The sequence below is a fragment of the Scyliorhinus canicula genome, chromosome 6 (genome assembly GCF_902713615.1).
Source record: "Scyliorhinus canicula chromosome 6, sScyCan1.1, whole genome shotgun sequence".
Classification (NCBI taxonomy): Eukaryota; Metazoa; Chordata; class Chondrichthyes; order Carcharhiniformes; family Scyliorhinidae; genus Scyliorhinus; species Scyliorhinus canicula.
Genome location: NC_052151.1, coordinates 180,384,819 through 180,397,058, shown reverse-complemented (window position 1 = coordinate 180,397,058; position 12,240 = coordinate 180,384,819). Strand labels below are relative to the sequence as shown.

Below are 12,240 nucleotides of genomic sequence, written 5' to 3'. Positions count from 1 at the left end.
CTCCTCCTCCCGCTCAGCGGCCTGCTGCTGCAACTCCCGAATGGACGCCTCCTGGGCCCCAAGCAGCTTGTTGGTAGTCACATTTAGGGAGTCCAGCAGCTCAGCCTTCAGCTCCGTAAAACAGCGCAGAAGAGAGGCCTGCTGCTCCTGCGCCCACTTCCACCAGTCCTCGGGTGTTCTGCCGGCCGCCATTTTGTCTTTCTTCCCCCGCTTTTCTTGGGGAGCTGCTGCAGCTTTTTCCTTTGCCCCACTCCGGGTGAGCACCATAAATTATGGGGAATGCTCCTCTAGACACCTTCCCCCACCGGGATTCATCGAAACACTCAAATCGGCCCAAAAGTCCTTAAGTAGCGGGAGCTGCCGAACGTGCGGTTTAGCTCCGCATAGCCGCAACCGGAAGTCTTTAGCTTTAATTCTAACACTGAAGACTGTAGAATCATGCAGATGAAACCGCCGTCAACATCATTCAATAAATTACTTTGTTTAGAATTCTTTCATTGTATAACTTTATTTTGGTGACTTAATATTTTGAATGGAGAGATTTGCGGTGATAGCATGTAGGGCGTAGTTGCACAGGAGGTGGCACACGCCAGGGTACTATATTTTTAGCCCTTGTCACCCAATGTTTGGAGGATGTTTGGGTTAAAACTTCACTAATTCGATGCCATAAGGTTCCCACACAAGAGAAATGGCCAGACAGTCCAGCTCAAGGAAGATAACAAGTAAAGAGTCGTCAACAGATTCAGAATTTTCTCGAGGCTCTTCTGCTGAGAAAATGGCACAGGGCACTACCGCGACTCTGGCCACTCCAATGACGGCTGAGATGCTTACAGGCATGTTTCAGAAACAGTGGCGGGCTCTCTCTGAGGACCGTCACAAATCAATAGAAGTAGCCCCAATTCCCATTCAATCGGCGTTAGCGGAGATTGATGAGACAGTAAAGGCACATGGCACTACAAGTGTGAAGGCAGTTCTCTCAAAGCAGAACAAACAGATTGTCTCCTTGGAGGCTGAGATGGCACTGTGGGACAAGGTGGATGATCTGGAGAATCACTCCAGGAGACAGAATCGTGGGGCTGCTGGTGGGAGTGGAGGGTCCAAATCCAACGGACTATATCTTGAAGATGTTTGGGAATATGATGGGGGAAGGTGGATCAACATCCCCTGCTGAGCAGGATCAAGCACCAGCAGTCACTCGGGCAGAGGCCCCGTTCCGACGAGTCACCAAGAGCAATCATAATCAGGTTCCATAGTTATTAGGAGAAGGAACGAGTCTCGAGGTGAGCGAAGGATCACCGAGGCAACAAATGGCAGGGCCACGCCACCAGGCTCTATTAAGATATAGGTGTGGAATTGGCTAAAAGGAAGGCAGCGTTGTATAAGTGTGGAGTTCAGTTCGGGCTGGTGTATCCTGCACTCCTCCAAGTGACGTATAAACAAAGTACTATTATTTAGATGCGCTGGAAGAGGCTGATGCTTTTGTTCGTAAGCTGTGGCTGGGGGCGGGTTAATTGTAATTCTTACGAGGCCTTTGTATTATTGGGGAGAGCATGTGGTTATGGAGATTTCTTGTTCAAGTTTATATTTACTTGTTCTTGTGTGGTATTGGTGTTTTTCCTTTGATTATTAAAATTGGACATGGGTGGGGGGCTGGTTGTTATGGCTATTTATTTGCCTTTACTCCAGGCGGGGGGGGGGGGGGGGGGGGGGGGGGGGCACCCTGCTAGCTGAAATGGGGAGCAAAGTGGTAGGGGAAATTGCATTTCATTATTTTGTTGTAGCTTTAGATAATGAGCTTTAGACAAGGTTTTTGTTTTGTTTGGGGTTAGGGATAGCTGAGGTAGGGGCAAGGAATTGTTGTTCACCTTTTGGTTGTTTGATTGTTTATTTGGGTGTGGGTGTTGTTGGTAGGCGGGGGAGGGGGGGAGGAGTGGGTGGATGGGATGCTTTTCTAACAATGACTACAGCTTGGGGATTTTTGTCTTGATGGAGGGTTTGGTGGCTATTTTGGGTGGGCTCAATGACTGTACTAAATAGTTGCTGAATTACCTTTCTTGGTGGAAATGGCTGACTCAGGTAGAGGGTGTGGGGGGAGGGGGAGGTGGAAGGCACCCAATTCGGCTGGTCACTTGGAATGTAAGGGGTTGAACTACCCAGCAAAAGATCGAGGATGTATGTTTCTGCAGGTACCCATTTGTAGATCAGGGACCAAACAAGATAATGGAAGGGATGGGTGGGGCAGGTATTCCACTTGGGTTTCAATGGTGGGGCCCGGGTGGCTGCAGTTTTGATGAATAAAAGAGTTCATTTTTCGGTGGTTAAGATCTTGGCGGACCCGAATGGCAGACATGTAATTATCACTGGGTCTTTGGCAGGCACCTCGGTGGTCCTAGTTAATGTGTATGCTCCAAATTGGGATGATACAGGTTTCATTAACAAGGTTTCTATTCCTGACTTGGATTCAGTGTGGTCGTTGTTCTCGGGAGTCGGCGGATCATACCCATATGTTCTGGTTCAGTCCTAAACTTGAAAGCTTCTGGGTCTTATCATAGAATTTACAGTGCAGAAGGAGGCCATTTCGCCCATCGAGTCTGCACCGGCCCTTAGGAAAGAGCACCCCACTTAAGCCCACACATCCATCCTATCCCCGTAACCCAGCAACCCCACCTAACTTTTTTGGACACTAAGGGCAATTAATCATCGTCAATCGTCCTAACCTGCACATCTTTGGACTGTGGGAGGAAACTCACGCAGACACGGGGAGAATGTGCAGACTCCACACAGACAGTGACCCAAGCCGGAATCAAACCTTGGACCCTGGAGCTGTGAAGCATTGTGCTAACCACTATGCTACCGTGCTGCCCAACACCAAGTGAGGGATTCTTGATATAAAGCTGTAGCCTTGTCAACTGGTGGCCATTTATTGGGGTTTCAGACTCGCCAGTGCTGCAGATGGCAGTGAAGGCGGATTTCCTCGCCTTTGACTCGTTGATTGTCCAGAGGCAAGTTCTTCTGGGGTAGAGATCTCCTACTCCATCTAGTGAAATGAAAATGAAATGAAAATCGCTTATTGTCACAAGTAGGCTTCAAATGAAGTTACTGTGAAAATACCCTAGTCGCCACATTCCGGCGCCTGTTCGGGGTGGCTGGTACGGGAATTGAACTGTGCTGCAGGCCTGCCTTGGTCTGCTTTAAAAGCCAGCTATTTAGCCCAGTGTGCTAAACCAGCCCTCAACCAGTGCCTCAACCTGGTTGGGTGACGTAATAGAGTATATTTAGAGAAGGTCAAGTACACCATTAGCGAGGGCAGCATGGTGGCACAGTGGTTAGCACTGCTGTCTCACGGCGCCGAGGTCCCAGGTTCGATTCGGCTTTGGGTCACTGTCCGTGTGAAGTTTGCACATTCTCCCCGTGTTTGCGTGGATTTCGCCCCCACAACCCAAAGATGTGCAGGGTAGGTGGATTGGCCATGCTTAATTGGAAAATTAATTTAACCTTAATTGGAAAAAATAAATTGGGTACTCTAAATTTATTTTTTAGAAAGTATACCATTAGAGGGCCGGTAGAAGGGTTCTACTCAAAATGGCAGCCATTCATTTCCTTTTTTAGAGAGATAGTCGCTGTCAGCTCTTTGGGGGCGGGGGATTTAGTTTTTTTTTGGTTACATGTTGAAGTGTTGGGCTTAGTGGGGTTGTTAATTATTGACCGTGCTATTCATGTGTTATACCTTTATGTATTTGTTGTTTATTTTGTTATAATTAAATAGGTCTTCAATAAAAATATTTTTTAAAAATGTTTTGAATGACTCAAGACCCTGAGCATTAGACATTTATAAATACCTGTAGAGAGGTAAAGCTCCAAAAGAGAAAGCAAATGTGGATGTACATTTTTTTCAACCAAATCGCTAGATTATTTAAAAACAGAGCATGGAAAATTCCCTAATTAATTCTCTCATTAACGCTGTAAAGGTCCAGGACACAAATTACATATTTCTAATTTATTTTATAACATTGACAAAGTTTTCAAATATTAATAGGCAACATTATACTGCATGTTGATTATTTCCATCTTAAGCATGGCATTTAGAAAATCCTGTACTGCAGCACATAAAATGAGCAGTAATCATTCAGTAGTTCAACAGATCTTACCTTGATAAGCCAGAAACATTTTGGTGAATGGTGGCATTCTAACTAGGAAGTGCAAGACTGTTCCACTATTTGAGTAATGAGACCCATAGTGATACGGCTGTACAGGTGGCATTGGATCATCTTCTTGAGCCCCTTTACGATATTCCTCCTCTAGATACTAACATGAAAGAGGAAGTAGGAGGGTTAGCCATTGGATGATTGCGGAAACAGCTGGTGAATAGCAACAGATTGAGAATAGCCTGAAAACCTGTTACACCATCCTAGAAACTAAAACATCAGATGGTAAAGTGGTTCCAAAGATGGTAAAGTGGTTCCAAAGATGGTAAAGTGGTTCCAAAGAGACATGTGGTGCACACACAAATTCCATACCAGGTATGTGCCACAATGGCCAGGGCTCTCCTGAAATTGACACACAGTCCATTGCCTATGAAAATGGGGGAGGGGTGGGCAATGATCCAATTTGAAACCCTTTTGTGAAACTGTTTGCGGAGTGAACAGTCAGTATCCTCAAAAAAAAACGAGCAAACCTTTTATTTATTTTTTTTTTTTTTTATAAATTTAGATTACCCAATTATTTTTTCCAATTAAGGGGCAATTTAGCGTGGCCAATCCACCTACTCTGCACATTTTGTTTTTGGGTTGTGGGGGCGAAACCCACGCAGACACGGGGAGAATGTGCAAACTCCACACGGACAGTGACCCAGAGCCGGGATCGAACCTGGGACCTCAGCGCCGTGAGGCGGTTGTGCTAACCACTAGGCCACCGTGCTGCCCGAGCAAACCTTTTAAAGGAACCACTTGAAGTTGCAAGCAAAAAAGCTAAGCACAATATTTTTTACTTAGCTGAACATGGAGCGAGCAGAACACAAGAAATAGGAGCAGGAGTAATTCATACAGTGCTTTAAGCCTGCTCCCACATTCAGCAAGATCATGTCTGAAATTTAAAAAAAAATTTAGAATACCCAATTATTTTTTCTCCAATTAAGGGGCAATTTAGTGCAGCCAATCCACCTAACCTGCCCATTTTTGGGTTGTGGGGGTAAAACCCACGCAGACATGGGGAGAATGTGCAAACTCCACACTGGGCAGCACGGTAGCATTGTGGATAGCATAATTGCTTCACAGCGCCAGGGTCCCAGGTTCGTTCCCGGCTTGGGTCACTGTCTGTGCGGAGTCTGCACATCCTCGCCGTGTGTGCGTGGGTTTCCTCTGGGTGCTCCGGTTTCCTCCCACAGTCCAAAAGATGTTCAGGTTAGGTGGATTGGCCATGATAAATTGTCCTTAGTATCCAAAATTGCCCTTAGTGTTGGGTGGGGTTACTGGGCTATGGGGATAGGGTGGAGTTGTTGACCTTGGGTAGGGTGCCATTTTCCAAGAGCCGGTGCAGACTCGATGGGCCGAATGGCCTCCTTCTGCACTGTAAATTCTATGATCCATGACAGTGACCCAGGGATGGAATTCGAACCCAGGTCCTCAGCGCTACAGTTCCAGTGTTAACCACTGCGCCACATGCTACCCTGATCATAGCTGATATTTGAGCTCAACTCCAATTTCCCACCTGATCCCCATATCCCTCGAGTGCCTTAAAATTCAAAAATCTCAATCCAATTAATCTCAGCCCTGAACATACTGAAAGTCTTGCATGGCCCTCGGGGTAGAGAATTATAAATCTTCACTACCCTCCGAATGAGGAAATTTCTCCCTATTTCTGTCCTAAAAACCTCTTAACCTGAGGTTATGGCCCCCAGTTCTAGACCCTCCAGCCAGAGAAAAGAAACTCTCAGCATCTATGGTGTCAAGCCGTCTCAGAATCTTATGTTTCAAACAGATATCCTATGATTCTTCTAAACTCAAGATTATACAGGCTGATTCTGCTCAATCTCATTTCATATGACAACCTCCACATCTAAAGATGTCAATATCATCACCCAACTCACAACCTACATTTGCAAACTTGAATACATTACACTTGATCCCATTATCTAAGTCAATAATATAGATAGGCTGTGACCATATCAATGATCCTTGAAACATCCTGCCAACCTAAAACCATGTTTATTCCTACTCTTGTATTTTCTGTGTCCGTTAACCCATCCACAACCCTACGACACCATAAATGCCTTTTGAAAATCCAAATATGCTAGAATTAGTGGTTCCCCTTTATCTACCTTGCTAGCTACATCCTCCATCATGTGAAGAGGGCACTCAGTAGAGCACATACCTCCACCACACTGTGTTAACTCAACTTTAAACTGCATTATAACATTTATTCATTTCCAGCTGATATTTTCATAGAATTATTACAGGACAGAAGTAGGCCATTCAGCTCATCGTTTTGTCTCATAAATCAGGTGTTGACAGTCCACAATATTCTTAATTTTAAAATGTCAATTTACCTTGTTAACGGATCCTTTTTAAAAAAAGATTTCAGGAACGGGTTCTGCATCTTTGTTAAAATTAATCAGTTCCGAAGGTGGCATGGTGGTGCAGTGGTTAGCACTGCTGCCACACGCTGCTGAGGACCCAGGTTTGATCCCAGCCATTGGTCACTGTCCGTGTGGAGATTGCACATTCTCCTCGTGTCTGTGTGGGTCTCACCCCCACAACCCAAAAGGATGTGCAGGGTATGTGAATTGGCCACACTAAATTGCCCCTTAATTGGAAAAAAAGAATTGAGTGCTCTAAATTTATTTCAAAAAACTAATCAATTCCTCCTGGGACAATACCTACTTGTGCACCAAGTTTCTGCCCATTAGTTTTTGAGATCTATTGTTTATGGACAGACAAACAAATATGGGTAAAACATTACCTCACCCTATTTTCAGTGGCAGAGGTTAAAAATTATAATAGATTTGTCAAATATGATTGTACTTTATGAAACCATGTTGAATTTCGCTAATCATATCATCATTTTCGAAGTGCATGAGAATTTTCCTGATGTATGATGTTTGGCCAACTTGTCTGTAGTTCCCATTTTCTCTTTCCCTTCCTTCTTGATTACCAATCCAGTCCCAGCTGATCACACCCTCCCCCTCATGAGCCATGCCCATCACCATGATAGTTGTCCGTTATTTGTCACTACCGTATTCAAGAGGAATATGAACAAGTTAGTCACAGTACTTCTTCCAGTCTCCTTAGGCAGGTGCAACATATGCACAACCTGCTTTGCACACCCCAATTCTGGCCCAATCTATGTTTTAGACCAACAATACAAAGAAAATTAACAAATGAATTAACAAACAGGCAGACAGGAGTATTTTAATGTTCAGCTTTAAATGTTTCTGAAGTCATCATAAAGGATAGGTGGAGGATAAATTCACCCATCTACATTCACGAAGAATTTTTCTGCTTTTGTGTTTTGCTGATTTACAATAGAGTCGAAGCATTCAATAAACATTTCAAATCCTACATCTTTTTTTCTGTATTTGTAGTGTATCTGGATTTGGTACCAGATCTGTGAAATTAGTTCAACATGTAGCGCAAGATTACACACCAGCTTCTAATCCAGTCACTGTGCACCCATATAATGGACAATAAGTTGGAAAATGGTGACTCAACTTTTACATGATTTGAGATCCGCCAGCAAGGCAAGCATTTATTGCCCATCTTTAAGTGCCTTTGAGGGTGGTGGGGAATCCCTTCTTGAACCCTTGTAGGAGGCAAACAAGTTGATCTTTCAAACTTGGGTCTATATTCAAATCCAGTCTAGACTGATGGGGTTTCTGATTACCCTAAAGGTCTTTGTGGGGATCTCAGCTGGTAAACTGAAAGAAAGGATACTGAGGGTACAGCAGAGGGGAGCAGGATCTGTGAGTTGCACCTAATTGTGCTGCATCTGACTAGGAGTACTTGATGAGTAACAAAAGGGGCCTAAAACGATAACACACATTTGTCAGCATCAACTATCCTCACGTTTAAAAAAAAATCAGAATATTAATTCTCAATATAGCAATCATGAAATTTATTTTAAATACTTACCTTATAGTTATCCACGTATCGATCTTCCTTTTCTTTGGATTGCACAGCTATCGGCTTCAGAAGGTTTCTAAAAAGAGTGAAACAAATCGCATGCAGATTAGAAAACAATCCCCAAAATAAAGTTAAATTGTCTTAATATTTCCAAACATGCAAATTCCTGATGCTCCTGTGCCATGGCACCATCGGAGAGGGAACAAATCAGACACTATCCCAGCCCACTAAGAATTACCCAGTGTCATTTTTATATTCAGGACTGACATTGGAATAGGTCTAAAAGCATGTGGTAAAATTTAACAAAAGGCGCATGATATTCCACATAAAATTCAAATCATACCTGTAAATAGATGGATCATTTAAATCAACTGTTTCCTTAGAATAGTCACTCAGTATGAAAGGAAAAACGGGATACTGCATGAGATCATTAAAAGAGCGGCCTGCATGTTTGTTCAAATGGGTCAAATACTCAAAATTGGTTATCTGCCCTGAGCACCACAACTGGGTTAGAGCGGAAATGTTCCCGTACTCCAATAAATTTGGTAGACTGGAAGTGAGAATGTTGTGATGAACATCATCCCGAACCTATATGGGAAGAAGAAACAGAATTAACTGTATGAACAACTAATTAATAAACATAAGAACTGTTAACAGCTTTAGAAGTCAATCAGTATGCAGCACATCATTCAGGCAGGTTCGATCTGTCAGCATTTGTAAATAATTCAGACGAAGCATCAACAATGTTAGCAATCATTTGAAAGACTCCATTTTACGAAACACATGATAAAATTCTCCAGCTGACAAGCATATTATTCCTGCTAAGTGAGAACTAATAAATACTTGCAGCATACATGAATACAGATCGATGAGGAGAGAGCACGGCAGAGGAATTAATCTGAATTGTTCCGACAAAGAACTGACACAGACACAATGCACCCAATGGCCTCTTCCTGTGGTGTAAACTGCTACGGCTCTTTACATATTGTTTTTATAAATTTAGAGTACCCAATTCACTTTTTCCAATTAGGGGCAATTTAGCGTGTTCAATTCCCCTACCCTGCACATCTTTGGGTTGTGGGGGCAAAACCCACGCAAACACAGGGAGAATGTGCAAACTCCACACAGACAGTGACCTAGAGCCGGGATCGAACCTGGTACCTCGGCGCCGTGAGGTTGCAGTGCTAACCACTGTGCCACCATGCTGCCCGGCTCTTTATATTTTGAGAGCTGGTATTAAGTACGGATACAAATCCTGAAAGCATGCCTATTTCAAAAAGTACAGATTGTCAGCTGGAAAATGTAACTGATTATTAGTATTCCATTGAGCTCAGTGTTCAGGATGGATTGCGTATTCTAAAATTATCCAAATTCTTTCAGGTGTGTGAGGAGTACTACGCAATGGTACGTGTAATGGTGAATCAAATTTTCCAAGTTCCTGAGCTGATTCCCATGATTCAAATGTAAGTAATGGCATGGAACAGCTGTGTTAATTTGGCAGCACGAGTCAGTAACTCATTAGGGTTAGAAAGACTGAAAGATGGGGAGGGATGGTGGCACAGTGGTTAGCACTGCTACCTCACGGAGCCAAGGACCCAGGTTCGATCCCGTCTCCGGGTCACTGTCCGTGTGGAGTTTGCGCATTCTCCCTGTGTCTGCGTGGGTCTCACCCCCACAACCCAAAGATGTGCAGATTGGCCACAGTAAATTGCCCCTTAATTGAAAAAAATAAAAAATTGAAAAAATACTGAAAGATTCCCATACATTTAACATTTATAGTTTTGTTGGACTTCATAACCTTCTGAAACGAATTACCATATTCCTTAATGCTATCAACTGGTCCAATCCAGCCACCAAGCCACCAGCAGTTTCGTACGGTGAGGAATATGTGGTTACATGAGCTTCAGCCGATAAAGTTGAAAAGTATGTTATTGGTTAGTAGTCTTTTACTTATTTCTAATGACTTGACAGAATTCTAATTTACATGGATCAGAAACTTGGCAGATTCAATACCAAAGTTTCCGGGTATCAATGTTTACAATGACAATATTACACACTTGACCGTAAAACTCAAAATTAGAGGAGGAAAATTAGCCAATGTTCCTCACCTGATTTCCATTCACCATCTCCTGTCAGAAGTTCACAAATGGCCACTAGGTAAGGTCACAGGTGTGATGTTCAGATGTGATGCTTGAAGCAGTCAAATAACCTGATGTTTACCATAAAGATACACATCTCAACAGCCAATTGAGAGACAACAAAAGGTCCCTTTTCTTATTGATCATCTCAGCTAAGAATCACTATCTCATAGAAAAGATAGGAATGGGTGGGTGAATGGCAAAAAAATGCTGCTGTCGTCTTCAATTATGCCTCTCATTTCAAAAATTAAAATGAAGCCAGTACCTTTGCATTGTCAAATGCCAGAAGAAGAGTTCTGCCATTGGTTAGGAAGATTTCTAAGGCATTATCACGCAGTTGCCACCACCGCTTGTGAATCTCTTTAATTTCTTCATACGTCCAGGAGAATGAAGCTGGTTCTGTTTCCACTGCAGTGCTCTTTAAAACAGTTTGATAGGCAGAAATTATGTTTCAGAAATACTGAGTAAGAAAGAACTAGCATTTATATGGATCATTTAATTTCTTTAGGATGTCTTCAAATACTTCACATCCAACAAATTAGGAAATAAGAACACAAGATTATGTGAAGTATTTTAAGTTCTGAATAATAACACCTGTAAAACAGCACTCCTGACAACAAAGCACTCCTTTAATAGTGCACTGAAATGTCAGCTTATGGGGCTGAAACTCTTAAGAGGCAGGAGTACAATGCACTGAGTCATTTTGACACGAGACAACTTCTCAATTGCAAAGTTACTACACATTTCTCATAGTAAAGTCACAAAATACTTTTGAGAAACTCTGTTCAAAAATTGCACTTGACTAAGGGCAGCACGGTGGAGCACTGTTGCCTCATGGAGCCAAAGACCCGGGTTTGATCCCCGCCCCGGGTCTCAGTCCGTGTGGAGTCTGCATATTCTCCTCATGTCTGCGTGGGTCTCACCTCCACAACCCAAAGATGTTTGGGGCCTCACGGTAGCATGGTGGTTAGCATCAATGCTTCACAGCTCCAGGGTCCCAGGTTCGATTCCCGGCTGGGTCACTGTCTGTGTGGAGTCTGCACGTCCTCCCCGTGTGTGCGTGGGTTTCCTCCGGGTGCTCCGGTTTCCTCCCACAGTCCAAAGATGTGCGGGTTAGGTGGATTGGCCATGCTAAATTGCCCGTAGTGTAAGGTTAATGGGGGGATTGTTGGGTTACGGGTATACCGGTTACGTGGGTTAAGTAGGGTGATTGCTCGGCACAACATCGAGGGCCGAAGGGCCTGTTCTGTGCTGTACTGTTCTATGTTCTATGTTCTATGTTCAGGTTAGGTGAATTGGCCACTTGACTTGACTTACACTTTGCTTAAACAGTAAGAACGTTATTACACACACAAAATCCCATTTCAGCAACTTGCCACAGAAAGTATGTGTTATGTTAACTCACATGTAAAAATGCATGACCTTAAACTTGAAATTGTTTGCCCATTGTACAATGAAACCAATAAATTAGTTATTAAAAATGTGATTGTGTACTTACAGGATGTTCAAAGGCATCAGCAGCGTTATCCTCAACAAAATACATTCCCGATTCCCCTGGAAGACAACAGACTTCCATCAATTTCACCAGAACACTTGAACCTAAATATCTTTCTTAGATCACAGTTCTGGCAGCAACTTGTGGAGAATTCACAACTTTTACTAACCTAAAAGGAGTTCACCAAGCGTTTCACGAGAAGGGGCAACATTGGTACATTTGCGAATGAATCTAGCGAGAAAACAAAATATTAGTCTCAGTGAAGTAAACATCAATTACAGTAATTGCAAAACAATTGATCTCTTTTCCTTTGGCATATTATTTTAATCTGGATCCACATGTATTTGGGTATATACTTGGAGGGAAAATTTGCAAGGCAGTGGGAATGCGGGAGAGGATTGGTTTAACTGCAAAGGTCTTTAAAAAAACTGGCACAGGGACCTCTGGTGGCAGTCATGCAATTGGCGGCCGAATACAGAGCACTACGGAG

General features: G+C 43.2%; 1 protein-coding gene across 7 annotated transcripts in view; it reads right to left on the bottom strand.

The window, feature by feature from the left end:
• The window catches only part of lyst (lysosomal trafficking regulator), a 397,928-nt gene that overhangs the window by 52,073 nt on the left and 333,615 nt on the right, over positions 1 to 12,240 (bottom strand). For all 7 annotated transcript variants that reach the window (XM_038800534.1, XM_038800541.1, XM_038800536.1 and 4 more), the window contains 6 exons: positions 11,920 to 11,981; positions 11,754 to 11,809; positions 10,521 to 10,673; positions 8,461 to 8,705; positions 8,127 to 8,193; positions 4,149 to 4,305 (listed from right to left, as the gene is read on the bottom strand). In XM_038800534.1, the coding sequence (XP_038656462.1) occupies positions 4,149 to 4,305; positions 8,127 to 8,193; positions 8,461 to 8,705; positions 10,521 to 10,673; positions 11,754 to 11,809; positions 11,920 to 11,981 (740 nt within the window). The remainder of the gene's footprint in view (positions 1 to 4,148; positions 4,306 to 8,126; positions 8,194 to 8,460; positions 8,706 to 10,520; positions 10,674 to 11,753; positions 11,810 to 11,919; positions 11,982 to 12,240) is intronic.